The 27837-nt window shown below is 41.9% G+C and overlaps 1 protein-coding gene across 1 annotated transcript in view; it reads right to left on the minus strand.

The window, feature by feature from the left end:
- Positions 1-18198: 18198 nt before the first annotated feature.
- MTNR1B (melatonin receptor 1B) overlaps positions 18199-27837 on the minus strand; it is a 242504-nt gene continuing 232865 nt past the window's right edge. Inside the window, exon 2 of the mRNA XM_089656509.1 lies at positions 18199-19743. Coding sequence (XP_089512635.1) covers positions 18875-19743 — 869 coding nt within the window. The 3' untranslated portion in view covers positions 18199-18874. The remainder of the gene's footprint in view (positions 19744-27837) is intronic.

The raw sequence follows: 27837 nt of genomic DNA on the forward strand, positions 1-27837 counted from the left end.
CAGCTGCACCTCCAGTAATGTTGTGTACCTTACCCAGTGCAGAAAATGCAGCAAAGGATCTTATGTTGGTGAAACAGGACAGAAGTTGCAAACAAGGATAAATTTGCACAGACATACCATCAAGGAACATAAAGAAGATGACCCCTGCACACCTGTGGGACACCATTTCGCACAACCAGACCGCACAATAGGAGACCTCAATGTTTTAGTTCTTAAAGGAAATTTTAAATCCATTCAGGAAAGAAAAACTTTTGAACTAAGAAGGATAATTCTTTTTGACACAAGAGATAACGGCCTGAATTTGGACATGGTTTTCCTCACTCATTTTTATGACTAGCACCTCAAGCATGACTGCCTCTGTGAGTGTTGTCTCCCCCCACCTCCAGTCTTTGCTTTTGCTGTGCCTGATCTCTAGTCTCTTTTTTTTTTTTTATCCCCCACATCTCTTCTAACATTCTGCTAAAACTTTGTGAGTAGTACTGCTTAGACCTTGAAGAAGGGGACACTCCCCGAAAGCTTGTCCTCAAAATTGTATGTTAGTGCAAATAAAAAAAGTATCACGGAAAGTACTCAATTGTTTCTCTGGCAAATGTACTACACTTTGCTTCTGTTATAGCTGGTCCTCAATTTCCATTCCAAACAGGACTCCATTCATTTCAAGTGATCACTGGAAAACAGGTTCTCTCTTGGCACTGCCCCTCTTTCAGCTTGTGCTGCTGACCTTTTATCTTGGAAAGCCATGCAGCCATTTCCACATGGGAGTAGCCCGTTAAAATTACGTTCCTACATTAGTTTCTATGAGTGGCACATTTCATTTTATAAACTCAAGATGGCAGCATAGTATATTTAATGCCATAGGTCAAATATGTCAAAAGGTCAGGCTATCCTTAATTTTTATTGACAGGATTAAATTAAAGTAGAACTATAGGCAAACATTTTTTTTCCCTTTGGTCATAATAAGGGATTGTTATAACACCAGTCAGAATTTTTTTTGCCATCTGTGTCCCATTGAGGAGATTTCCATTCACTTCCTGTCCCATAGCCAGATAGGAAGTGAGAGGAAATCCCTGCAAATGAAGGCAATTCCTTGGGGATCCACAGGTCACCAGAACTAGTGTCCCCATTGGAAGATTACCCCCCTCCAGGGGCGGACTGACCATTTGGAAATTTGGGCACTGCCTGAGGGCCCGGGGTCAGTAGGGGGCACCATGAGATGCCCCTGGTACCTTTTTCATAGGCTTTTTTGAGTTTGGGCAAGGACACATGGGCCCCATGATCCCCTATTGCCCGGGAGCCCCATGAGTTGTCAGTCTGCCCCTGCCCCCCTATATTACTTTTCTGGGGACAACGCAAAATTTGATCTTTTCTTTTACTTTCACTTTCAATATTAATTGTAAACAGGACAAATAGGATGAATATAGAGGCACTAGACATAACTAAATAAAAACAAAACATGATAAATATTACATGGAAAAAATGGACCACAGCCTTACAAGGGGAAATATAACTATAGCTCAACCATTCCTAAAAACAAGAGCTAAGAAAAAGAAAATAATATATAATCGACCCGGGCAATAATACAAGCAGCAGCAGTAGGGACTAAAACTAAAACTACAGCAATGTATAATATGTATAGTTTTTTTATTAATTTATGTCTAGTGCCTCTGCCTTAACTGGAGGGATATGTAGTTATGCATTATTGATGTCTGTGTATTTAGGCTTCAATAAAATGGCCACCATGGTCCGTTCCCTAAGAGATTTCAGCTGTGGGCTCTCTATATCATGGAGCTTCCTATCACCACCTTCTCTCCCTGAGGAAGTCACATGATTCATGGCGTAACGCGTAGGATGGAAGCGTGGTGACGTAATTTCTGGTGCGGACGGCAGCCATCATCTTGGTACACCTCAGTGTAATACACTTGTGTGTGATTATAGTTTTTATGCCTTTGCTGTTTTTTATCTGTTTTTTTATCTAATAAATGTTCTTGCCTTACTACACTATGGGAAGTTTTCTGGTTTGATTTTTCCATGTGGGGGGTCATCTGAGTGGCGTTTGTTTGGCCATTTTCGTTAAGGACATCACAACTGCCGTTATGCTCATGAGTGTTCACTATTCCTGCCAAGAGGATTGCCCTGATTATTGCCAAAGGGACATACAGGAATAACATTGGTTGAGTGCAATTAAAGCCTTATGACCCTGTGTGGGTCGTAGCCTGGAGGTGAGCATGCACGCTAGCTGCTGTAGGATTGATCTTTGCAGTGGTCACTGGATGTGTCACAATGTTTTGAAGATACACAGATTTATTGGGACTGTGCATGTCATTGTTTTTTTCACGTTATTGCTCACTTATTATATATTTGTGATTTATATACATTTATTATATATTTATATATTTTTTATTCACGCAGTCAGGTATCTGGATCACTGATTGGGTCACGTTCTTGTTGTTTGTTTTTTTGTCTGTTTAGATTGTCACCTTTTTATCATACTTATTCATGTTTATTCATCTATAAGGTATTTATATTTTCACATATGTTACATATTGATTATTTTTAGTATACGTGTTGTTTTCCTATGGGTAGCGCAGCACCATTTTTCCTATCACCCCCTCAAATATTATTAGGCCGTTTCCTGTGCTGGATTTAAAAATGGCTACTAAATGGCGCTAAGTATCATGGGAAATTCTATGATATGTAGCGCCATCTAGTGTTTAAATGTGGTATTTTCAATTTTAAATCAATGAGTACATTAGCTAAGCACAAGAACATACTGTAGCTAATGTTATTTGTTTTTTGCCCCATTTGATGAGAATTAATGTACAGGCACTTTAACTGGGCAAACTGCTATGCATTTTTAAATAAATACATCCCTTTTAAGTATATAAACATATTTTTTTTTGACAAAAATAAAGGCCCTAGCTGTACATATTGATTGAACAAAGCTATGGGACACCATTATAGGTTTCAAGGCAAATGACTCATAGGAGTACTTTATGATCCTTCTATTCTCTAGTGTCCAAATCCAACCTCAGAGTCAGGGCATATTGTTCAGGAGATACAAAAGCACATATTTTCTTATTTAACATATATATATAGACAGAGGATGTTATTCCAGCTGAAGCCTTAATGGGTCATGACATGCCTCCTGGCTTTGGAAATGGTCTTGGTACGGTTTAGCTCTGCTTAGCAAGAGTATGAAGTTACGGAATGCTGTGACATGAGTGCAGGTCTGAGCATCATTTTGTCATTTCAAAGGAAAACGGGTTTTAAAGCTGCATTTTACGTGAGACTTCAAGAATTATCAGATGTACTGCTCTATGATTTAAAGTAAATGTGACTTTATCGAGTGCTTGTGAAAGGCAGGTTTAGCAAAGGCAGGTTTAACAGTCACAATTTAAATGTTAATTATGGCAGGATGTTTCGTATATTACCTGCTATGCTAGTCTATTATTAAAGAACAGCTGTTACTTGAAATAGGGTGATAATGTGCATAGATTTTAACTATTTGTTTTTTTCATTGTAAAAAAAAAAATTTTTATTTTTACTTTACCTTAGAGCAGTGTTTCTCACTTTTTTCAGTCTTTTTTCAGTCAAGGTACCCTTTCAAATTATGGACAGTCCCGAGGCACTCTTTCAAATTATGGACAGTCCCGAGGCACCCTTTCAAATTATGGACAGTCCCGAGGCACCCTTTCAAATTATGGACAGTCTTGAGGCACCCTTTAAAATTATGGACAGTCCCGAGGCACCTTTTCAAATTATGGACAGTCTTGAGGCACCCTTTCACATTATGGACAGTCCCGAGGCACCCTTTCAACTTATGGACAGTCCCAAGGCACCCTTTCACATTATGGACAGTCCCAAGGCACCCTTTCACATTATGGACAGTCCCGAGGCACCCTTTCAACTTATGGACAGTCGTGAGGCACCGTTTCAAATTATGGACAGTCCCGAGGCACCCTTTCAACTTATGGACAGTCTTGAGGCACCCTTTCAAATTATGGAAAGTCCCGAGGCACCCTTTCAAATTATGGAAAGTCCCGAGGCACCCTTTCAAATTATGGACAGCCTTGAGGCACCCCATTCTAAAATGTGAAAAACTATTCTAATAGTTTTATATAACGCAGCAACCTCCACACATGTAGGACACCCAACATCAGAGGCGACGTATTCTTCCAAAACAAATACAATTCTGCACACTGGTGCTGACTAGTATTCCTATGTTTCTCTTCTCCCTCAGTTTTTCTCCATCACTGAGCAAATGTGACCCCAGCACTGATGGGGAGGGACAGGGGAGGGTCAAAATTGGATGCTGTGAAGGCAACCAACATCCACCTTATCAACTGATGCCGTCATTGGTTGTCAGGACACCGGCAGCTAGAAGGTCATATTGGTGCACAATGCAAACCTTTGGCTTTGTGTAACTAAAAGGCAGTCTTGTTCCACTAGCTGGCTTGTATACAAGTTCTGGGCAATTTTTAGACATTTTGTCAAGGCACCCCTGAAGAAACCTCAAGGCACCCTGATTGAGAAAGGCTGCCTTAGAGAAGTAACAAGCAGGGAAACATCCAACCTCATCAAGACAAATGTCTTGTTTCCGCACCATCTTCTATACAGCAACCTAAATAAAGAAACCTGTAACAGTCCAAAAAGTATTTAAAGTGCAGTTCATGCCCCATCCACTTTTTCTGATGTTTGCTTGGGAATGCCTTAAAATGCCTTTTTACACTAATGCAAAGGTTCTTCCTGCCTTCCAATTCAGTGCTGTGTGCTGGCATAAATGAGTAATGCCCTCACCCTTTATCACAAGCAACTCTGCACAGACTTGTAATGCTGAGGAGAAGAGGGAATATCTCAAACAGGTCTTTTAGCTTACAAAGTACACTGGACAGAATGGTTACACTCTGAAGTCCTGGTTTCTGGCTTTCTGATCATTAGTCGTCTTCATCTCCAGCTTGTTCACTGGACAGTGACTTGATGTGACCACCTCTGTACAATGAATAGAGGGGGTGACAGCAGAGCTTAGGAGTTGACTATAGAGCGTAAAGTGTTACTAAACCCAGGACCCTGCATTCACTATATCTGGTCTCCCACAGTACACACAACATGGAAATGCAATTATTTTAGTAAATACAGACTGCTAAATACCTTTTCTCATCAGCAGTTAGAGCACTCTTGTGACTTCAGCAGAGCATTGGTTAAAGCTTGTAGGAGGAGTTTTCTTTATGCTCTAGGAGGATGTAAAACCCCTGACCCCGTTTGGACAGTGCTGATTGGCCCTGCGCTGATCACATGCACTTTCCCAAGAATAAAAAAAAATATCTCTGGCAATACACACCAAACTGAGCATGTACATGTGACTACGAATTCAGTCTGTATCAGGTGGTCATTTCAACAAGAGGAGGGGCAGAGAAGAAAAGATCAACAGCCTTTTTACACAATGCAGAGGATTAACCCCTTAGTTTCCACAGTGAGTATAACAAGCATGCTTTGGTGCATATACAGACTGATTTTACTGTTGTGGGTTTAGGAACACTTTAACTGGGACCAGACATAAGGGTCAGTACAGAGCACCTGGCACAAAGTGGGATATCTGCCCTAAAAGCCCCCGCCATGCCAACACTCCCTGCAAGCTAAACACCAACTGTCATACTGATTCTCCCTGTAGCCCTAACACTAACCCATCCTGTTACACTAAGCCTTATGTAGCACACTCCTGGTTAGAGTACAGGATGTTAGGTAAATTTGTTTGGCTCCACTGTAGCCAGTAGAGCAGTTGCTGATTGTTTTAGCCTGCTCAGAGTCTCACAGGTTAATAGTCTGAGTATTTCCCCCTGCATTCCAGGGGAGTTCTGGAATTACAGTGGGAGGTAATAAAGAAGGGCAGTATGAATATTTATGGAGACCCAGTCAATCCCTGGGGAGGTGTGCTCAGCAGGTGGTTGGAGAGACCATAAATAGGCCTGGAGCAGGAGTTTAATTGGTTCTGGGTCCTGTTTTGATGGAAGAGCCCCGGCCTGAGGGGGGCCCTGCCTCTAAGGGCAGTCTGCTGGAAAGTTGCTGGAGGGTCATTGAAGTCCCAGCTGTAGTAAAGCTGCGGGGCTATTTACAAACCTAGTCTAAGATTTTGGTCTGGAGAGCTTGCTGAAGAATACCTGAAGTTGGAAAAGGAGGTCCAGCTGTCCTTTGGTATTGTGAGTTTGTTTCTCCCTCACAGAAGAGTGCCGAGTGGATATCAGAAGGAGGCAACCAACGACCCTGTGACATTGTGAATACTAAAACAACATCTCCTGCACTCCAGGACCCACATCAAGGGTGGGTGGATGGATCAACCACTAAGGAAGTTCATCCACCAATGGATCAAAGGTTGTGCAGCTCTTAGCAAGGCTGGGGAAGCCCGACCAGTACTGCAAATGAAAACAAAAAGAGAGCACACTGACCTTGCGCATTACCTCAATAGAAAGCTGTAATTTTAGTAAAATGAGATGTATACGCATAAACAAGGCAGTATAAAAGGCATATAAATTCCTAAAAGGAACAGTGAAGTGTGAGACCCATGCAAATTCCACCGAGAGGGGAGACCCTCAAAGTTCAACTGACGCGTTTTGAAGAGAGATCCCTTCTTCCTCAGAGCTCTGAGGAAGAAGGGAGCTCCATTTGGGATGCATCAGCTGAATATCTCATTTTAATAACATTACAGCTTTCTATTGAGATAATGCGCAAGGTTGGTGTGCTTTCTTCTTGTTTTCATTTGCAACATTGTGAGTACCGACCTGAATTCAGATCATATAGTTCTCTAATCTTAAAAAAAGCCATAGTTACTGTTCAGTCAGTATAGATCTTTGCAGGAACCTAATCTCTTCTACCCCCCTCCCCCCTCCTTGCTTTGTGACACAGCAATAGTGGGAAGAAGTGCCCTCTAATTAATCAGTTTCTTTTGTTGGGGTATCCCACGCTCCCCTTACCCCGTCCAAGTTTAACCTGCATAAAAGACATTCCCTGGACTGGTTTTGAGCTGAAAAGAGAGAGGAAAAAATGTTGTATGCCTGACAGCTACTGTACTAAATTTGGGGAGCCGGTTTATCACAGTGGCTCATTAGGGGACATGCTATACTTACACTAGATCTATCTGTACGTGAACACTAATCCTCCTTGTATCCCCAACACAGACCTATCCTGTAACCCTAAATCTAACCCCTTCTTGAAATACTATCCCTCACACTGACCCTTCCTGTAACCCTAACATTAATCCTTCCTGTAAAATTATCTCTCACATCACCCCTACATGTAACTGTAACAGTAATCTATTATGTAATAGTAACTCTACATCTAACCTTAACACTAAACTCTCCATGTAATCCTGAGATTACACAATTCTTCTGTTTTGTTTCTGTCTTGTAGAAGTGATCACTTTTACAGCACTGGAAAGGACCCCCCTCTTGCCGCTTCCCTCAGTAGTTCCCAGGCTCTCCCATTTCTTTGGTGTGCTTGGAACCATGGTAAATTGTGGGAACGGCTTCCCACAGAGCAGATGGGAGAATATGAGTTCCCCCATCTCCTCTTTCATGATTGAACTTGGAAGTGACAATGATTTTGTGACTTTCAGCTTCAGAACTGTCCCTTGAAGTTCCACTATCTGTGCTCAGTTACAGTAGCTGCTATCACAAGGGGACTTGTGCACCCACTTGTGACAGCAATAAAGAAAAAGAAAAAAAAATAAAGTGTAAAAAAGAAAAGTAAATTAAATGCAGCGACAGCTACTTGCTACTTGCCAAGTCCAGTTTGTATTGGTACCGTTGTCCGCTGGAGACAGGGATCATCCTGAGGCCTGCTACCAGAGCTGCCAGAAATCCAGAGCTGATGATTTCTTCTGTGACATCACTGAGCCTAGCTAAAGGTTACAGCTGCATCACAGAGGTACCACTGTCTGATCACTGCAGAAGTTCACCTGGAATCATTCTCATCTTAAAGGGGGCCCCCGTTCATCACTAAAGGAGACCTGCTTCTACAAATACTGTGGAGTCAGTGAGTTCGATATTAGCCCTTTGTGGCATATTGACTAATGGAAAGCAATTTTGCACTATCCCTGTCAGGAATGGACTCGCCACTGGTGGTGGGACTCACCTGCCTTATGGGCTGCAGTACCAGTGCTGGCCAGTGGGTGCTCTCAACAGCCAGAATCTCACTCCTGTAATCAAGCCATCACCTGAGGCTGATTGCAGGAGGTGTATTTAGGCAATGGCCAGACCTGCAGTCAAGGCCTTGGTGTTGTTTCCCATGAGCCCCTGCACCTGGTATCCTGTGTGCCTGCATATCTGCTCTGTTCCTGATATCTGATCCTGTGAATCTTCTGTTGCTGACCTCTGCATTGTTCCTAACCCTGCTGACCGTCTCCTGTTTAACCCCTGGCTTGCCTGACCATCCTTCTGCCTGATCCTCTGTACTGCGCTGCCCGTAAGTTACTGAACCCGGCTTGTGACCCTGACCATTCTCTGCCTGCTCCTCCAGTACCTCGCTGCACGCACGTTGCTGACCTGGCCTGCCTGACTACGCCTTATGCTACCCAGATGATCCATCCATCCCGCACTGATCTGTCCCTGTTACCAAGTCAGCCAGCCTCTTCACGTCAGGCTCCTTTGCTCCGCACACCTCTGACGATGCTCTCTACCATTGCTGGACATACTTAGGAGTCGCGACCTGGTCTCAGTCTGCTCCAAGTCCATCCCCACTATCAGGGGCCCTGGTGAATAAGCAGATTGAGACTTAGACCCCGCGCCCTGAGGAACCCCGTGCTTTGGGCTGCTAGAGACGCCCCCAGGCAGTGTTTAACAGTACCAAACAGCCTGCCTGACCATACAACCTCTCCAGCCCTGACCACGCCTGTGTTCCCACACATTTCTGGTCATACCCGGATGCCTGACAATCCCTCTTAAAAGTATCACCTATTATATACTAACTTTCTGCAACAGTCCTGCTGCTTAGAACTGTATCCCTGAATATCTTAGAGATACCCAATATTATACCTCTGATAATTAACCCCTTACTGGACACTATTCCACTCTGTGCTGATAGGAATTAGTGTTCTACAACCTGTTTCCTTGTTGCAGAAATTATTCCCTCTAGCATTCCAACACCTTCAAGAGCTCCAACGTAGTCATCAGAGGACATACTTTTGGGACTGTGTTAGAGTACATGTTATCCTGCATAGTCAAGCATTCATTATTACCTTGCAGTCATTGAATTATACTCTAGACCTAGCTTGCTCACCATCAGTGGTTCTAGGCGGCTTTATATTAGTCGAGTTTACCATTGCCTTAGGCAGCTCATTTTCAGTGGGAAGAGGTAAACTTTATGCTGACCTTACCAGAACTTAAGGTAGCACTCCTACTATATTATTATTATTATTATACAGTATTTATATAGCGCCAAAGGGTTTGCTCAGCACTGTACATTAGCAAGGGGGACAGAACATGAGACAATACAGTACAATACAATACACAAGGGGTTCGAGGGCCTTGCTCTTTCGAGCTTATTGTTTTTGAAACTGTGCATGTCACATTGTAATAGCCTGCCCTTTTTTAGAATTCATATTCTCAATATATTTTGTCATTCTACTCCAAAGTCTTGAGTCTCATTTCAGGGTGACCCTAAGGTACTAACCAAAAGTTGTCAGTCTTCATCTATTGATGTGTATACCCAAGGTGCCAGAGGTGCAAAGTTCTTTGTAGAGGTCAAGGTAAGAACAGAGGATCCAATACAACCAGTGGATCATGTGGGGGTGACGCTACACATATATTGTGTTTTTGTGCACTAAAATTTATTTAAGCATATTTTTACTGAAAATGTGTATTTGATAAATGACAGCTCAAATATCTTTTGACAAAATGATTTCAACAGCCAAAATGTAATTTTCTAGAGCCTCTGCTTTCAGAAAATATATAATTTTGAGGGAATCTATGTAATTCTCTAGCAAAAAAAATTACAGGTTTTAACGTGTGAAAATGTTCACATTTGCAAGGGAAAGCAGATGGTTAAAGTATAATGCCCCCTTAAGGAGATCCAAAAATCTTAATTGCCAGTCTTGTCACCAGGAATAAAAGTAACATCATAAAAGAAGGAGTGCAGCGCTACATTAAATATTAAACCAAATGAACCTTTATCACAAAGGTATAAGCAATAGAAATGAGTCCACTATAATATCATAATATGAATTCCTCAGTCCACAATGAGATTTCTGACACTGTAAGTATAATCCGGTTTTCTGTTGTGGCGATATGAATAGATTGCCTACTCACCAGAAACACAATGTTAATGCGCATATCTGGATCACATGCATCCTGGGGTCCCGGATAGAAACAGCCTGGTGTTAGGATCCTCTGGTGGTCCCTCAAGGGTGTGTAAGAAGAATACCGATCTGGTCTCAAAGTGCTTACTCCTCAGGTCTGCAGCAATGCCTGAAATACTGGGGCTGAGGTGTGGAGGCTCAGTGTCGGGTCTCTTCTTCCAGGTTATTATTGTTATGCTCGCTGTCCGTCTTCAGGGTGGTCATGGTGTATAAACCAACAGCTAAGTCCTCGGCAGAGTCCACGGTGGCGGGTGTTGGGCTCCTCTGCCAGTCCAGAAAGTGTCTCCTCGTCCCCGGTGCTGCAAGTCTGGTGCGGGATGGAGAGGTGAGCAGTGTGGTCGGTGCGGTGAGTGGAGCAGGGTCTGTGAGTGCTGAGGGGGGAGAGTGCACATATTGCCACAATAGAAAACCAGTTTATACTTACAGTGCCAGAAATCTCATTGTGGACTGAGGAATTCATATTATGATATTATAGTGGACTCATTTCTATTGCTTATACCTTTGTGATAAAGGTTCATTTGGTTTAATATTTAATGTAGCGCTGCACTCCTTGTTTTATGATTCTATTAGAAAGGTTTTGTGGTTCCTTTTAGTGCATTGGTCGCTTTTCAGATTGCGCTCACTAACTTACATATACTGAGGAATAAAAGTAAGGGTAAATCCAAAATGTTAAGTAACCTTTAGTACAGGACCAGAGAGTAAATCTTTTTTCCTGGGAAAACTGTCTAAGAGGTAATTTTCCTCACATTGAAAATTTACCCTCTCACAAAGGGAAATCTGTCTAACAAGACCCTGTTCCTCTAACACTAGCCCTTCCTGTAACTCTGTAGGCAGGTGTTCCCCTTTAATATGTTGCCACTCCCCTCAGGAGGTATGTCCTCTGGTCTAGCCAAGCCATGTTCCTTTAAATTTGGAGGGGAGGAATTACTCTTTGACTGAGGCAGGAACTGCAAGATGCAGCTGGGATGCAGCAGGATGCATGATGCAGCTTGTGGCTGGGGGGAGGGAAGCATTGGGGCCTATGGCCTGGAAGGGTCAATATGGAACTCTAGCATGAGAGTAGCACCACCATCCTGTCTATCTAGTGGGACTTGTTGCTATGATTGCCAGGATGTGGACCTTTACCTTGCACCTGTTTGCCAGTGTTTGAAATTTATATATAATCTGTTCATCAAACTGTGTTGCCAACTTGTGGAACTGTTTATACCTTGTTTGATCGTTAAGTAAAGTTTAGAGCAAAGTCACAAACTGCCTCAGCCTTGTCTATGACGGGCAACAGAAGAATTGTGATACAGTTGGTTCATCCTCATTGGAGAAGGAGAAGTGAATGTGTTTATTTGTGGTTGTAATAGGGACAGGTAGTGGTTAGGGAGAAGTCCTCTTGGTGGTGGGAGCTAACCCTCTCATGGAACGAGTCAGCTTACCTGGGCCCCAGTGTAGCACCAGCCCCATATGTGTGGTTGGACTCCTGGAGCCCTAGTCTGGACAATGAGAATTGTAGGTCTACAGAAGACATAAGGTAATGTGGCAGTAAAGTCTGTGCATGTGTAAGCTGTGTAAATTGGGGTGTTGGAACTATTGGAGTGGTCCTAGAAACTCTATCTTCGGGTGAAGCCAAGCTACATATACTAGCCACGTATGGGGAAGCTGGGCAGCCTATTTACAACATTAACACGAATCCTTCTTATGACCCCCAACGTAACCCATCCTGTAACTCTAAAATTAATCCTCCCTGTTATCCTAACACTAATTCTCCCTGTAAACCTAACACCAACTCTCCCTGTAATTCTTACAATAACGCTCTCTGTTATCCAAACACGAACTCCCCCTGTAACCGTAACACTAATCTGCTCTGTAACACTAACACCAACTCTTCCTGTAACTCTACATTAGCCCTCCCTGCTATCTTAACATTAAAGTGTTACTAAACCCACAACAATAAAATCAGTCTGTATATGCAATAAAGCATGCTTGCTATATTCACTGCGGAACCTAAGGGATTAATCCTCCATACTGTGTAAAAAGGATGTTTGATCTGATCTTCTCTGTTCCTCCCCTTCTTCTACTTTCCCAAATCCATCTGCTGATAGAACAGAGCCCTGGGGGTAAGCTGCACATGCTCAGTTTGGTGTGTATTGCTAGAGAGGTTTTTTTTTTCCTTGGGAGAGTGCATGTGATCAGCACAGGGCCAATCAACGCTGTCCAGACAGAGGGTCAGGGGTTATGCAGCTTCATAGGACAATCGGAGGAGAATGAAAACTCCTCTTACAAGCTTTAACCAGTGCTCTGCTTGACACTGATAGAATTCACAAGACTGCTATATACTGCTGATGAGAAAAGGTATTTAGCAGTTTATATTTACTAAAATAATTGCATTTCCATGTCCTGTGTACTGTGGGAAACCGGATCTAGTGAATGCAGGGTCCTGGGTTTAGGAAGACTTTAACTTGTCCTATAACTCTACAACTATTCTTCATACTAACACCGTTTGTAACTCTAATCTTGTTCACATGTGCTTTGCTCTTTGAAGAGCTATCCACATTCAGACTGGTGTTCAGAGAACATTTTAACACTTGTTTTAACCTCCTAAATATCAGACTACCACATGGAAATTGCACACGTTGCATGCGGTGGTGGGCCACTTGCACAATGACCCCATTCACTTGAATGGGTCATGGCACCAAACCCACCAACAATGACAGGGAGGTTTAATTCCTGGCACGGCCACACCATGTGTACAGAGGTTTTTTTTTTCCTTGGGAGAGTGCATGTGATCAGCACAGGGCCAATCAACGCTGTCCAGACAGAGGGTCAGGGGTTATGCAGCTTCATAGGACAATCGGAGGAGAATGAAAACTCCTCTTACAAGCTTTAACCAGTGCTCTGCTTGACACTGATAGAATTCACAAGACTGCTATATACTGCTGATGAGAAAAGGTATTTAGCAGTTTATATTTACTAAAATAATTGCATTTCCATGTCCTGTGTACTGTGGGAAACCGGATCTAGTGAATGCAGGGTCCTGGGTTTAGGAAGACTTTAACTTGTCCTATAACTCTACAACTATTCTTCATACTAACACCCTTTGTAACTCTAATCTTGTTCACATGTGCTTTGCTCTTTGAAGAGCTATCCACATTCAGACTGGTGTTCAGAGAACATTTTAACACTTGTTTTAACCTCCTAAATATCAGACTACCACATGGAAATTGCACACGTTGCATGCGGTGGTGGGCCACTTGCACAATGACCCCATTCACTTGAATGGGTCATGGCACCAAACCCACCAACAATGACAGGGAGGTTTAATTCCTGGCACGGCCACACCATGTGTACACCCTTGGCCACTACCTCTGCAGCTAAAGGGGGTAGTGGTTGTGGGGCAGTAAACGTACAGTGGGGTTTTAATGCCCCTCAACCAAACATGTGAATTAGCCCTCAAAGAGATGCAGTCTCTGTAATCCCCACTCCTGACCCAGGCATACTGTGCTTCCCTGTGCACCCCCCACCACTCTATTCCCTTGGGGGTCAAAATCCTTAAAGTGATACTAAAGGTTCAGATTTTTTGTTTTAAAAATAGCAAGCATGTCATAAATGAAAACACAACATTCAAATTAACATTCATATTCCTTAAATTCAGTTGTTCTACCTGACAGACAGTAACACACAATGTCCCATATAGGACCAATTTTATCAATTGCTGTGGATCCACCCTGACAAAGAGCTGACAATCAGACCCTAAATCAGGGATAATACAAATGCTTGCATCTCAGCTACATTAGGTTTCAGGAATACAAGAGTGATTGTGACTTTTTATATATTGGAGAGTTAAATCAGAGACATGGCTGCTGAGATTCCACAAAAAGCCGCATACAACCCGTATGAAGAGAGAGATCAGGAAAGAAGAGGGATGAGTCACTTCTCTGACTTACTCAGTTGTGCGTATACATTTAGGCTTGAACTACTGAGCTTTGAAAACGTCTTTTTTTTTTCAGAAAAGTAGAGTAGATTAGCCTGGTAGACATGTCAAAATGACCCTGGTGCTCCACTGGCTGTATACTGTATTAATATGACCTTTAACTCATAATAACACCACTTGACTTGATAAAAGTGAAAATTGTATCCCGAAACATATTTTCTATGAAATTGTAATATTTCCATAGCATTAAGTACCATCCATAGATTCAGTGTTTAAATAATTGGTCACTTGTGAGATATTAGAGTGGAACCCTTACATGTCCTAAAGCAGGACTAAACCTTTAAAATAAAAAAATGCAAGGAGGTAAGGATTTGGAAAGTCTCTTCTGCTAAAAAAGCCTTCATTTTTCTCCTAGCAATGTTTTATTTTCTCTGTACAGCACATGTGCTATTTTTTAAATTAATCCATAGGGAAAGTGAAATAAAAGAGGTTTTTTGTGGTTTTTAAAGGTGCAGTGGGTTTTAGAGGCTCCTGAGGGTTACAGAAGCTCTTTTTAATTATCCTGGCCTTGTACTTATGTCAAAAGCAGCTTACTATTAGCTTCATTAATTTAAAGCTAAGCTCCAGAAATCAAACAAATCTACTCTTGCAACGCAGAGGTTAAATACTCATTATGTCTAGGGGTGCTGGAATAAGCAGAAATACTTTATCCCCTGCTCCAATAGACTTCTGCCATGCCATGCCTGTGCAACAGGTCCATTGCTGTAGTGTCTCTAAAGCACTTTGGGCCCCAGCTGCAGCAATAGCACTGCGCTGTATATGATGCTACCAAGGGATCACCCATAGCATGGAACTTTGCTGCACCGGAGCAAGGGATAAGCTAAGTATATACATCTATCTAGGATATAAGTCTGGTATGGATTTTGGGAGTCATTTTTTTGCATGGGGTCCTTCTCAAAATCTACATTAGACCATTAGACCAGGCATGCAGCCTGGGTTGCTATGAAAGGAGGGTGTCTTGTGTTCATGCTGGGCCATATGCCCTGCATACAGAAAAAGCAAAACTCTGTAACAGACCATTATCCTGGATCTGGGTCTGGTATGGATTTTAAAGAGAACCCAATGCAAAAAATGGTGAAATATTGTGGGGTCTCCTTCATAATCCAAAGCAGATACTGATCCTGGTATTTCATACCTATAGTAAGTCTGCTATTTACAGAGTTCAATAGCTTAAGGGGAAATGTACAAATGCAAATAAATGACCTTCCCTTCTCCTCCTCTTCTCTCTGCCTACATTGTAATGGTTCCATACCAATTTTCAATCAGAGAGAGAAAGAGAGAATCTGAAAGGATGTAGCTTCTGCAGTGCTCCACCCTCTGTGTTCTGTGAATACAGTGTTATGGGTGCACTCTTTAGCATATGTTTAGTTGCAAAACAAATTGTCAAAGAAAAACAGATAAAAATATGAATTTAAGATTTCTAACCTTCTAAAAACATTTCCAAAACATAATTCCACCTAATGTCATAAATGGAAATGGGCTTTAATAATGTGAAGTCTGTTCTCTGCAGCTTTATCCCAGAGTGGCTTGCTGGCCAAAAGGTTTATCCATAATGTCCTGGGCTCAAAGGAAGTGGGTTGGATGATTTTGGGTGTCATTTATCCTGAAAGAAGACCTGCACCAGATCACAGAGTGGTGAGTCTATGGATTATAGCACCAGGAAGAAGGTGTATATTGCAGCAAAATCTCTTTTTTTAAATTTTTGTAACATGTTGGGCAATGGACAAAAAAATAAAGGTGGAATTGCTTGACCCCAAATCATGGCAGTTGTTCATTGGATTATTCACATCAATCACACTGAGGTGTATATTTAACTGAATCAATATTACTGAACAATGTCTATTTTTCCACCATCCTCAGCTGTCAACTTACTGGGCCTAGGTCACCACCATGCCATTAGCAGTTATTGAGACACTGTCACCTTGGCCATTGAGTGCTTGGGTCTAATGGCTAATTGCAAGGTCTGTCACATGAACAGGGAATTAAAGAAACCACTTTTATTAGTGTCTGACACCAGGCAACACTACGGATTTTAGTCCAGTTAGTGATAGATGCTAGTGGCAAAAGACTTCTAGCAAGATAAATACCAGGAATTCGGGATGGATACTATACAAACACATGACCACTTTGCCCTCCATACCTCCTTAGCTAGAACACTTGACCATGTCTGAAACAGAAAACAAAAGCTCAGTTCCCAAAAGACAGTAGAAACCTCCTGTTTTTCTTTATCAAATGTGCTGTCCTACAGAATGATTTGATGTTGGTGAAGGAAGGGAGGTGCACAGAAAAAACATTGTCTGGAATGTCAAACCTGCACAATAACTTCTCTTCCTCTGTAAAGAAATTTGGCAAAAGTGTTACAAGGTTATATTAAGTTAGTTGAAGAACCTTTTTTTTTCCTATTAGTTGAGAAGTCTTATCCTAGATGAAACATGCACAATACATGTGAATCCTATATATTGCAAGCATACCTGCTTCTTTTCTCAACATATGGGTGTAAGCCTAGCCAGCGCTTTTGCCAGACATATTGAATTGGGAGGATATGACTTTAATACCGTCGTATGAGCAATCTTAGTGTTGCTAAAGGAAAATCTGTAGCCTCTGCATCTCTACACTGGGGATAGCCTTAACAAAAGTGAAGCTCTTAGACCTTTGAAGACTTCTGGGATAACAAGCCAATTAAGAAGTTCAATACAAGTATGTACAGAATGTCCCCTTTGCCACAGTTTCAAAATGACATTTTAATTTTTGTCAGTTTTAGAAAATTGTATTTGACTGCAGATGGAAAAGTAAAGGTTACTTTTAATAAATTGACAAAAATGCTTGTGTAGCAATTTTTTATGTTTAAGGGAAGTTTGGGGAAAGTAGACTATAAACTCCAGTAATCAGAGATCCTTCCAGATACCAAGGTTTAAATGCTTATTTAGTCAAAGGGAGATTACAAGTAAAAGGATACTTAAAGTGGTACTGCGCTACATCTGAGCACCACAAACCAAAAATGCTATATAATTAATTTTTAATATTCAAAACAAACTCCTCTACCCATCCATGTCTTCATGCTTCATTTTGATGAGAAATCATTTTGAAAAACACCTCCTGGAATTTCTGGCAATGGCCATCTTGAGTAAGGGCAGGTGATACATGTAGCAGATACTTTCTGGAATCCATCTGACCTTAGCTCAGGCATTGGCTGAGCTGAGAACCCCCCTCTCCTCCTGAAAACTCCTGGGATCTATGACATCATTTGTCTAGGCCAGAAAGTAAATGAAGCAATGCAAAAAAAAAAAAAAAAAGGTAAATATGATATATTTTCCTATCTATTTACTAATGCTAGCAGCATAAGGATTAGAGGTAGTCCATGTTGATTGAGAGATTAAAGTTCTGCTTGAAACTATACCCTCGGCAGATGGCACTTTCCTCTTCTCCCACAATATGGGAGCAAATATCCTCACATCTGCTGGCCCTAATGTTTTTGAAGATGTGGTGGTCTCACAACCAGTAGAAGGGGGTAGCTTTGTGGAGCTGGTTGTAAAGTAGAGAAGAAGCTTGAAAAAGTGAAGAATAAGGTAAGCATCACATGATTTAAACCTCCCATAGATTAAATTAACATTATTATATAAATATAAATCTTGCTAGCCTGGTGAAGGGTGGGAGGGGAGACATATTACTAAGTGGCTCACTGGAAATCAACTTTAAGAAATGCTTGTTTAATCCCCATGTGGGTAATGGTAATTGCATATCGTGTGCATGTGATATCTAATCCTTTTAGGGAGCCTCAACATAAAAATACAAACTAGAGTAAAAATCAAGAACATTCCATCATTTAATGGTAAATCATTCAATTGTTTCATTCATAACTATATGGCATACAAAAATAGGTAAAATAAACTATGATACATTCATATATTTTTTTTTTGGAACTACAAAACAATATTTAACTCTTTAGCCCAAAATGATTTTTGAAATAAGCACCACTTAAAAATTAAATTTCCATTTTTAAAAGATAAATATTTTAAAGATAAAGTGTGCGTTCATGTAGTAAAATGAAATTAAATACATGTTTTCAATGGAAAGTATTAATTATATGGTTCATTGCATGCTTTTTGACTTATGGTCCCCTATGATTGCTTGCAGCTTAATAGTTCTCAATGTTTACTTGCTAAAGGTTCCAGATTTGATCCATAGATAAAATTAATTTTGTGCAATTCAAAAGACACACCTTACCATACCCAGAAATTCCCACAACCTGTCCATTTTTTGGCTAATGCTAAGCCTCCAGCCTTGAAAACGTGATAAAACATGGGGCTCAGCAAAAACTCCAAGATAACCCTAACCCTATAAAATAATAAATATCTGAAATTTCTTTAGTAAAATAAATTAACAAGTTCAGTTTTTATAAATTAATATGATATATAAAAATAGTATTCTGAGGTTGATTTTAATTTAAATACAAAAATATGAAATTGAGGCAATGCAAATGAAAATAAACAGTAAATACTGGTGTGCATGTTCAATGGCTCTCAATCACTCTTTCTTTCACAGTAGTAGAGTTACACAGTATCTGTTTTCAATTGCTCATTATTGTTCAGAGCGGGAGAAGGTTTGCTCTTTGGGCATTCTGTTCCCCCTCTTGAGATTTCCTGAAAAAACAGTCTTGGCATCCACAGTGACATTAAAATCCTTTTGTACTCTTTTCGAAAGTTTTGATTAAGCAATCCGTATATAACAGCATTAAGGCAACTATTGAAATAAGCCATGAAGTAGCTCATAACAAACAACCACTCTGGAATCTTAGGGGCCACCTTTGTTGGGTTAATAGCTACAGCTAAGCCAATGAGGTTCAGGGGAGCCCAGCAAAAAGCAAAAATCACAAACACCACAAACATTGTAAGAAAGTTCCTGAAGTCGCTGGGTTTCATTCTTGGTTTTGTTTCTGACTTGACCTTTCGCCTTACTTGGATCACTAAAATCCAGATGCGGAGATAGCAAAAGGTCACCACAGTGATTGGCACGATGAAATGAATGACCACCACAGTGATGGTGTAAGAGGAGCTTGCAGTTTGGACAAATGTACAAGAGTAGATGCGAGGATCATACTCTAAAGAGCCAATAAAAAAGTTGGGAACAGTGGCCAGAACAGTGAGAGCCCAAATGAGACACACATAAAGCATTGTATTCCATGCAGTAAAGAGTTTGTCGTAGACAAAACTGTGGCATATGTAGCAGTATCGGTTAATAGCAATCCCTGTTATGTTGAAAATAGAACCAATAACACTCAAGCCCATAACGAATCCACTGACTTTGCAATGCATTTCTCCGAAGGCCCATCCATTTTTAAAAATAGCCACTAGCACTAAAGGGTAGGGATACAAGGCCACCACAAGGTCCGCGAAAGCCAGACTTACTACAAAGGCATTACCTGAGGGAAAAAAAAGAAATATTAGGTTAGTATTCAACTATACATTTATCTTCTAAAGAAACAAAGAATAACTCAAAAAAAGCTCCATGATTTCACCCCGCAGGAGGTCATATGCCATAACTATTCTCTTCAAAGAACTAATGATAAAACAAAACAGAAATCATCAAAGACAATTTTTGAGCCGTTGATCTTGCCTTTTCTATTGCTAAAGTGGAAAAGATAAATTAATTTTAAGTCACGTACATTAAAGGAAAAAATGGACAACTTTTGTTTGACCACTCTAAAGTTGTTGCTTCATGGATATGAACACTTATAAGTAATTTATTTCTTAACTACTGTTTACAATGAGCGGTAGCAGCATTATAACCAATAGTAAAGACTTAACTACTGGTACATTTAAATAATATATATGTGTGTGTCTTGAGAGAGCAGTCATCATGCTCAAAGAAATTGGAGGCAGTAGAAACAAGGATACCTTCATGGCTCCTAAATTCAAATTTACATTCATATCACCTGTAGATTCTTGCAATCACACTTGAAACTACTAAAGATTGTGGGCATAGGATTTAACTATCATGTGGGAATGCCCTCACAATTAGAGCATAGATCTATGTCCCTTAGTCAAGATGGTCTCTTTAAAGCTCACCCTTTACCCCTTTACAGAGCTTCCCTCGCAGCTGCTTCATCCCTTCTTGCCACTGTAAATATCAGTAACAATGGAGTCACTACCTCTATCATGTGACAGCTTTTATGCCTAGCGATTATCGTTTTGACCTGAGCACTGAATTATGGCAGGAATCACGTACTTCCCATAGCCAGAAGTATTTTGTGGTGGTTGTAATGGAAAAAGGAGCAGCAGGGAAGCACTGTGTAGTATAACTGGGTTGGAGGTGGACTTTAAAGAAACTAAGGCTCATTGCCCTGGATGAACAAGGTAACAGGATATCTTTAAAGGGTTAATTAGGGCATTTAGCATAAAAGACCCTGGAACTGGGACCACTGGAAGCAAGGCTATGTTCCCTGTATATGTGATGGGACAGCCCAAGGCAGGTAGTGTGAACTAGTCCTAATGTATTTGTATCCAAATTCTCTGTTTTCTTGTGGGATTTATGAATTGTATGCCTTTTACCTTCATACCTTGGTAAAACAAAGTTATTTAGTCATGTAGACAATATATATTTTACTTACTGGGCACTATACTTATCTGGACAAACAATAACACTTAGGGGATTAACAAAAGGAAATAAATCAGTTTTAGGACGTAAACATTGATGTATTTTTCATGCACCAAATTAGCAATGTTAACAAAGTCGAGCTACGTGGTGTTGCCATGCTTAATCATATTAAAAGTTCAAATAAAGAAATAAGTGAGCGCTTTAGGAGTTCAAGCAGCTATGCACATAGGATAACCAACAAAAATCCTCACATGAAAGTATAAATAAAGTGCAGCGCTGCACTTTATTTATATTAAAAGTTCAGTTTTGTGACAGATTCCACAAATGTCCAATTACATGTGCCAAAATAATGAATAAGAAAAAGGATAAATAATTTAAAACAGTTTTACCAGAGTGGTGTTTAGACTGTAGTGATGTAATGATCAGCACTGAAGAAAGGAGAGGAGATGAGGATATGTATGGACGACCAGTGAGGTGCAAGCAATGCAGGAAGTAGAGAAAATGTAGAAAATGTAGGGTGGTCTCTGCAGAAGAATATTTCAGATTTGTGGCAAAGTTTTGGTGCATGCTGGAATGAGCACACTCAAATCCGACTCACCAACACTATGCAACATATTAAGGAAATGGTGTGCATCACTTTAACTAATTTGTCAAAAGAAGTGCTAATTAGGTGGGTTTATAGAAATTGGCACATTTTTCAATGTGTACCAGTCTTTGTTAATCTCTCCAATAAACCAAGGCCAGACAGATATTCAGCAAATTTATATTTACTATGAACACAATGGAGTAGATTTAATAAAACTGGAGCACTCAGAATCTGGTGCAACTGTGTTTGGTAGCCAATCAGCTTCTAACCTCAGCTTGTTCAATTAAGCTTCTGCAATAAAACCTTGACTAGTGCACCATAGATAGGCTTGTCCACTCCTACTTCCGCCATTACCTAACCATACCACTCCACACCCCCCATAACCAAATAAACTTTACAAAAAACATGACACCATTTGGAGTAAATGGCCAACATGGCCTTTTATTAACAACTTCACATTTTAACATACATCAACCGTTCCTTAACGAAACCAAAGAATTGTTGTTGGTCTTCAAAGGCACCCACAAACGATCCAAAATGCACCTGCGGACAACCCTATACACTAGGCCTCCAGCCGCAACCAACCAGCTCGGAGACAACCATACCGTCCGCAGTGCAGCACCACCACCTTCCAGTTAAACCTTGGTTAACTGGGAATATCCACCGGGCCCCCCATACCACGGATGGGGTCCCACACCATTGTTTTTCCTTCCAAGATGAGAACCGCCTCCAAAGACCAACAACCGCCCACAAACCAACAGAAAAAACCCTACCTCTCCAACTGGCGTCTTTTTTTTTTTTATTTTTTTATATTCCTGCTCAGCTGCCCCCGGACGAGACCCTATACCCAACCAAACAGGGAGGGCGGGAGGGAAGCTCTGGTCCTTGCACCCGTCCAGCTCCACTGATGCCCCCTTCCGCAGAATCCCCACCCTAAGGTGCTAAAGACCCCTCCTACACTCCACATCTGCCAATCCGGTAATTCCCCAACCAATTCCCCACCCCCTGGAGCTAAATTTAACCCTTTCCATTCCCTACACCACTCTGGGGCCTAGTCATGTATGCCCTGCGCTATTTCCATTCTTCCCTATTCGCTACGGGCATTTCTGGAAGCTGATTGGTTTCTATGTAGAGCTACACCAGTTTTTGCACTCTCCAGCTTTAGTAAATAACCCCTATTATTTTCTCAGACACCATTACCAATTGCACCTCTGTAGACTAAAGCATCTTCCAGAATTAGCTATATACATATTAAAATATACTTCATTATATATCCCTTTGTTTGCTTCCTGTAAATATATGTAGCAGTACCCCCCCATGGACCACACAGTATTAATGGGTCCTCCTAGCCCATTAGTCCTAGCCTAACTAGGGCTAACAGTTCTACGAATGTGCCACAGCATTCACTGACCAACCAGCAGCAACCAGTAAATGGATGTTTTAAATGGGTGTGGCAGGGCACTTATAAATAAGTGGACCTTCAAGTATGAGGCAAAATCCACTTTAAAGACTAAGCTGAGCTTTTACATGAACTGGCCCAGGCAGACATGGAGTGTCAGTAGTTTGAAATACACTATATTGCCAAAAATTTTGGGAGGCCTGCCTTTACATGCACATGAACTTCAATGGCATCCCAGTCTCAGTCCGTAGAGTATAATATTGAGTTGGCCCCGCCCTTTGCAGCTATAACAGCTTCAATTCTTCTGGGAAGGCTGTTCACAAGGTCTAGGAGTTTGTCTATTGGAATTTTTGACCATCCGTCCAGAAGCGAGTTTGTGAGGTCAGGCACTGATGTCGGACGAGAAGGTCTGGCTAGCAGTCTCTGCTCTAATTCATCCCAAATGTGTTCTATCGGGTTCAGGTCAGGACTCTGCTAGCCAGTCAAGTTCCTCCACCCCAAACCTGCTCATCCATGTCTTTATGGACCTTGCTTTGTGCACTGGTGCACAGTCATGTTGGGAGAGGAAAGGGCCATCGCCAAAATGTTCCCACAAAGTTGGGAGCATGAAATTGTCCAAAATGTCTTGGTATGCTGATGCCTTAAGAGTTCTCTTCACTGGAACTAAGAGGTTATGCCCATCTCCTGAAAAACAAACCCACACCATAATCCCCCCCCCCACCAAACTTTACACTTGGCACAATGCAGTCAGCCAAGTACCGTTCTCCTGTCAACCGTCAAACCCAGACACGTCCATCAGATTGCCAGATGGAGAAGCGTGATTCATCACTCCAGAGAACACATCTCCACTGTTCTAGAGTCCAGTGGTGGCATGCTTTACACCACTGCATCTAATGCTTTACATTGCACTTGGTGATGTAAGCCTTGGATACAGCTGCTCAGCCATGGAAACCTATTCCATGAAGCTCTCTATGCACTGTTGACTCTGCAGACAGTTGTCGACTTCTGCGCACTGTGCACTTCAGCATACGTTGACCCCGCTCTGTCATTTTACAGGGATTACCACTTTGTGGCTGAGTTTCTGTTGTTCCCATTTGCTTTCACTTTGTTATAACACCACTAACTGTTGACCGTGGAATATTAAGTAGCAAGGAAATTTCATGGAAGGATAGGTGGCAACATATCATGGTGCCATGCTTGAATTCACTGAGCTCCTGAGAGCAGCCCATTCTTTCACAAATGTTTGTAGAAACAGTCTGAATGCCTACGTGCTTGATTTTATACACCTGTGGCCATGCAGGTGATTGGAACACCTGAATCCAAGGGGTGTCCCAATACTTTTGGCACTATAGTGTATGTACACTTAATATGTTTACACTCCTAGGTCCTGGCTACAATAAAATGGCCACCGAGCCTTCTTCTTTGAAAAAAACTATAATAATATATCTTGAGTTGTCCTCAAAGGAGGATCACTAGAGATTTTGTTGTAGCCCACAGTATGTGATGGAAAGGAGCTACAGCAACATGAAAATCCTGGTGGGGAGGTGTGACAGGAGAGTATTTTCTGCAATGGGAGACAGCTTACTGCAAATTCGCTCCTGGGATGCTGGGCTGCCATGTCCTGGAAATAAGCCAAGATGTAGGAATGTGAACATTGGGAGTATTTCATCCAGACATGGGCCAGTTTATGTAAAAGGTCAGCTTAGCTGTTAATCTCATTTAATGGTTACTCTATCTAGTCTATGTTACCGGATTTCCCTCTACAGAAAATCTAATTTGTTGGGTGTTGGGCAAACATTGCATGATTGCCAAGTTTTCTTTAAGAAGCTAAGCAGCCTACACTTCTGGTGGATCATTAGCAGATTGTTTTGTGTCTTCTGCATATTTTCACTTCTCTAAAAGGACAGCCTTAGACATCCGGTGACTAGGCAACAGCAGTGGCTCAGATACAGCAACATCATTGCCTGGAATTCTGGTTTTAAACCCAAATCTGCTACTGGAGGCTATATAAGAATCTACCACTTGCCCTTACAGTTCATTAGTATGGAGAAATGAGTTAATGTTAACTGGGTTACACAGTGATCTTTTTGTACGTGCATTCAAGTTCAGGATTATGGGTATGAAGTGAAGTTGTGTTGGTGAGGTGGTTGGGGAGCTACATGCAAACAGTTAGCACGTAGGACAGAAACAGCCAATTACATGCATATGTCATGTGAAATATTATGAAGACAGGTATTATTTGGGAACGCTCTGGCATCTTTGCATTGGGTGGTATACAATGTTGTCTCGGCATGTGCCTTGTCCTGGGAACCCCAGGTGGCAAGATGCTGGAAGCATATTTAACTTCTTCCCTACCGTGCTGTAGCTGAAACAAGGCTACAGAGTGGTTGTCTAGTTCTGGGACGACGTCCATTGATGTCATTCCAGAATGCGCCTTTAGCAGCACGCACCTGGTGCCACCGGTGATCACTGTGTCCATGGACACAGCTGATAACGTGATAGGGTAAACGGCCAATCACTGTGGCCTTTTACCACGTGATCAGCTGTCACCAATGACACAGCAGATCACCGGGTAAATACAGTTGCCAGTTAAGTACTGCCGATAACTGCCAATTGTCAGAGAAGTGATCTGCACTAATCATCAGGGTACTGATGATCAGTGCCCTGATGATCATTGCCCAGCAGTGTAGCCCACCTGTGCCACCCATCTGTGCCTATCAGTGCCACCCACCTGTACCCATCAGTGCCACCCATCTGTGCCAATCAGTGCTACCCACCTGTGCCCTGCAGTGCCACCCATGTGTGCCCATAAGTGCCACCCACCTGTGCCCTGCAGTTCCACCCACCTGTGCCCAGCAGTACCACCCACCTGTGCCAATCAGTGCTACCCACCTGTGCCCTGCAGTGGCACCCACTTGTGTCCATCAGTGCCACCCACCTTTGCCCTGCAGTGCCACCCACCTGTGCCCAGCAGTGCCACCCATCTGTGCCCAGCAGTGCTGCCCAGCTGTGCCGCCCATCAGTGCCGCCCAGCAGTGCCACCGATCAGTGCAGCATCATCATTGCCATCTCATCCGTGCCGCCTATCAATGCCGGCTGTCAGTGCCCCCTATCAGTGCCCATCAGTGCTGCCTATCCGTGCCACCTCATCAGTGCACATCAGTGCTGCCTATAAGTGCCCATCAGTGCTGCCTATCCATGCCACCTCATCAGTGCCCATCAGTGCTGCCTATAAGTGCCCATCAGTGCCGCCTATCAGTGCAGCCTCATCAACGCACATCAGTGAAGGAGAAAAATTTCCTGTTTGCAAAATTTTATAATAGAAACAAAGAAAAACTTTTTTTGTCACATTTTTTGCTCTTTTTTTGTTTATAGCACAAAAAATAAAACACCCAGTGGCGATTAAATACCACCAAAAGAAATCTCTATTTGTGTGAAAACAATTATAAAAATTTCATATGGGTACAGTGTTGCATGACCGCGCAATTGTCATTCAAATTGCAACAGCGCTGAAAGCTGAAAATTGACTTGGGCAGGAAGGGGGTATAAGTGCCCTGTAGGCTAGGGGTTAAGAGACCAGTAATAAATATTATGATCTGCTGGCCTATCAACTATACTAGAAGGTCAAAATGTATGAACACCTAAGCATCACACCTAAAAGAGTATGCTGGACATGCCATTCAAAACCATGGGCATTGTAACAGCCTCTATTCTTCGGGGAAACCTTTCAAAAGGACTTAGCAGTACATCTGTTGGAATTTGTGCCCATCCAACCAAAAGAGCATTTCGGAGGCCAGGTACTGATATTGGATGAGAAGACCTGAATAACAATTGGAGATCCAATTCATATCGATGAAGGTTGAGGCCAGAGCTCAATGCATCATTGCAGATCACTTGAGCTCCTCCACACCAAAACTCATCAAACCATGGAGCTGACTTTGTACACCTGAGCTCAATCATTTGGAGGGGGTATTCTTTTTCATATAGTGTGCACTGCAGCTCTAAGCCTCGGGCCATAGGGTAACCCATGTTTTAGACCATATATTATACCTTGTTAGAAATAACAGTCATGATCTCTATTGCACACACAAATCGCCATGCTTGTCTCTTGTTTGCACTAATAACATGTTCAGATGTCACAGACCACTCCACTAGATCACAAATCAATAACACAAGTACTGTAACTAGATAATGGTATCATTTATCCTCTGTTTAATGGGGCTTGACAATGACTGTATTACAGCGTACAATATACGTCATCAGTGCAATGGAATTTGTCCATTATACATAGGCCATAATGAAACGGTTTACTTCAACATAATAGCAAGTTAAAAGCATATTATCTGATCTACCGTATTTTCCGGCGTATAAGACGACTGGGCGTATAAGACGACCGCCTACTTTTCCTGTTAAAATATAGGGTTTGGGCTATACTCGCCATATAAGACTACCCCTCTTCCAACGCACACCAAATAAAAATTAAAAAACATCAGATTTGATTTCAATATGGTATGGTATTCCAATGATGGGGCACGATTCCTCCCACTGACACCAATGATGGGGCACGATTCCTCCCACTGACACCAATGATGAGGCACTATTCCTCCCATTGTCAGTGTGTGAGGAATAGTGTCCCATCATTAGTGTCAGTGGGAGGAATAGTGCCCCATTATTGGTGTCAGTGGGAGGAATCGTGCCCCATCATTGGTGTCAGTGGGAGGAATTGTGCCCCATCACTGGTGTCAGAGCAACGAATCGTGCCCCATCATTGGTGTCAGTGGGAGGAATAGCACCCCATCATTGGTGTCAGTGGGAAGAATTGTGCCCCATCATTGGTGTCAGTGGGAGGAATAGCACCCCATCATTGGTGTCAGTGGGAGGAATAGTGCCCCATCATTGGTGTCAGTGGGAGGAATAGTGTCCCAACATTGGTG

Source organism: Staurois parvus, unplaced genomic scaffold, assembly GCF_062004578.1.
Source record: "Staurois parvus isolate SC_StPar_1 unplaced genomic scaffold, SC_StPar_1.0 ptg000027l, whole genome shotgun sequence".
Taxonomy (NCBI): domain Eukaryota; kingdom Metazoa; phylum Chordata; class Amphibia; order Anura; family Ranidae; genus Staurois; species Staurois parvus.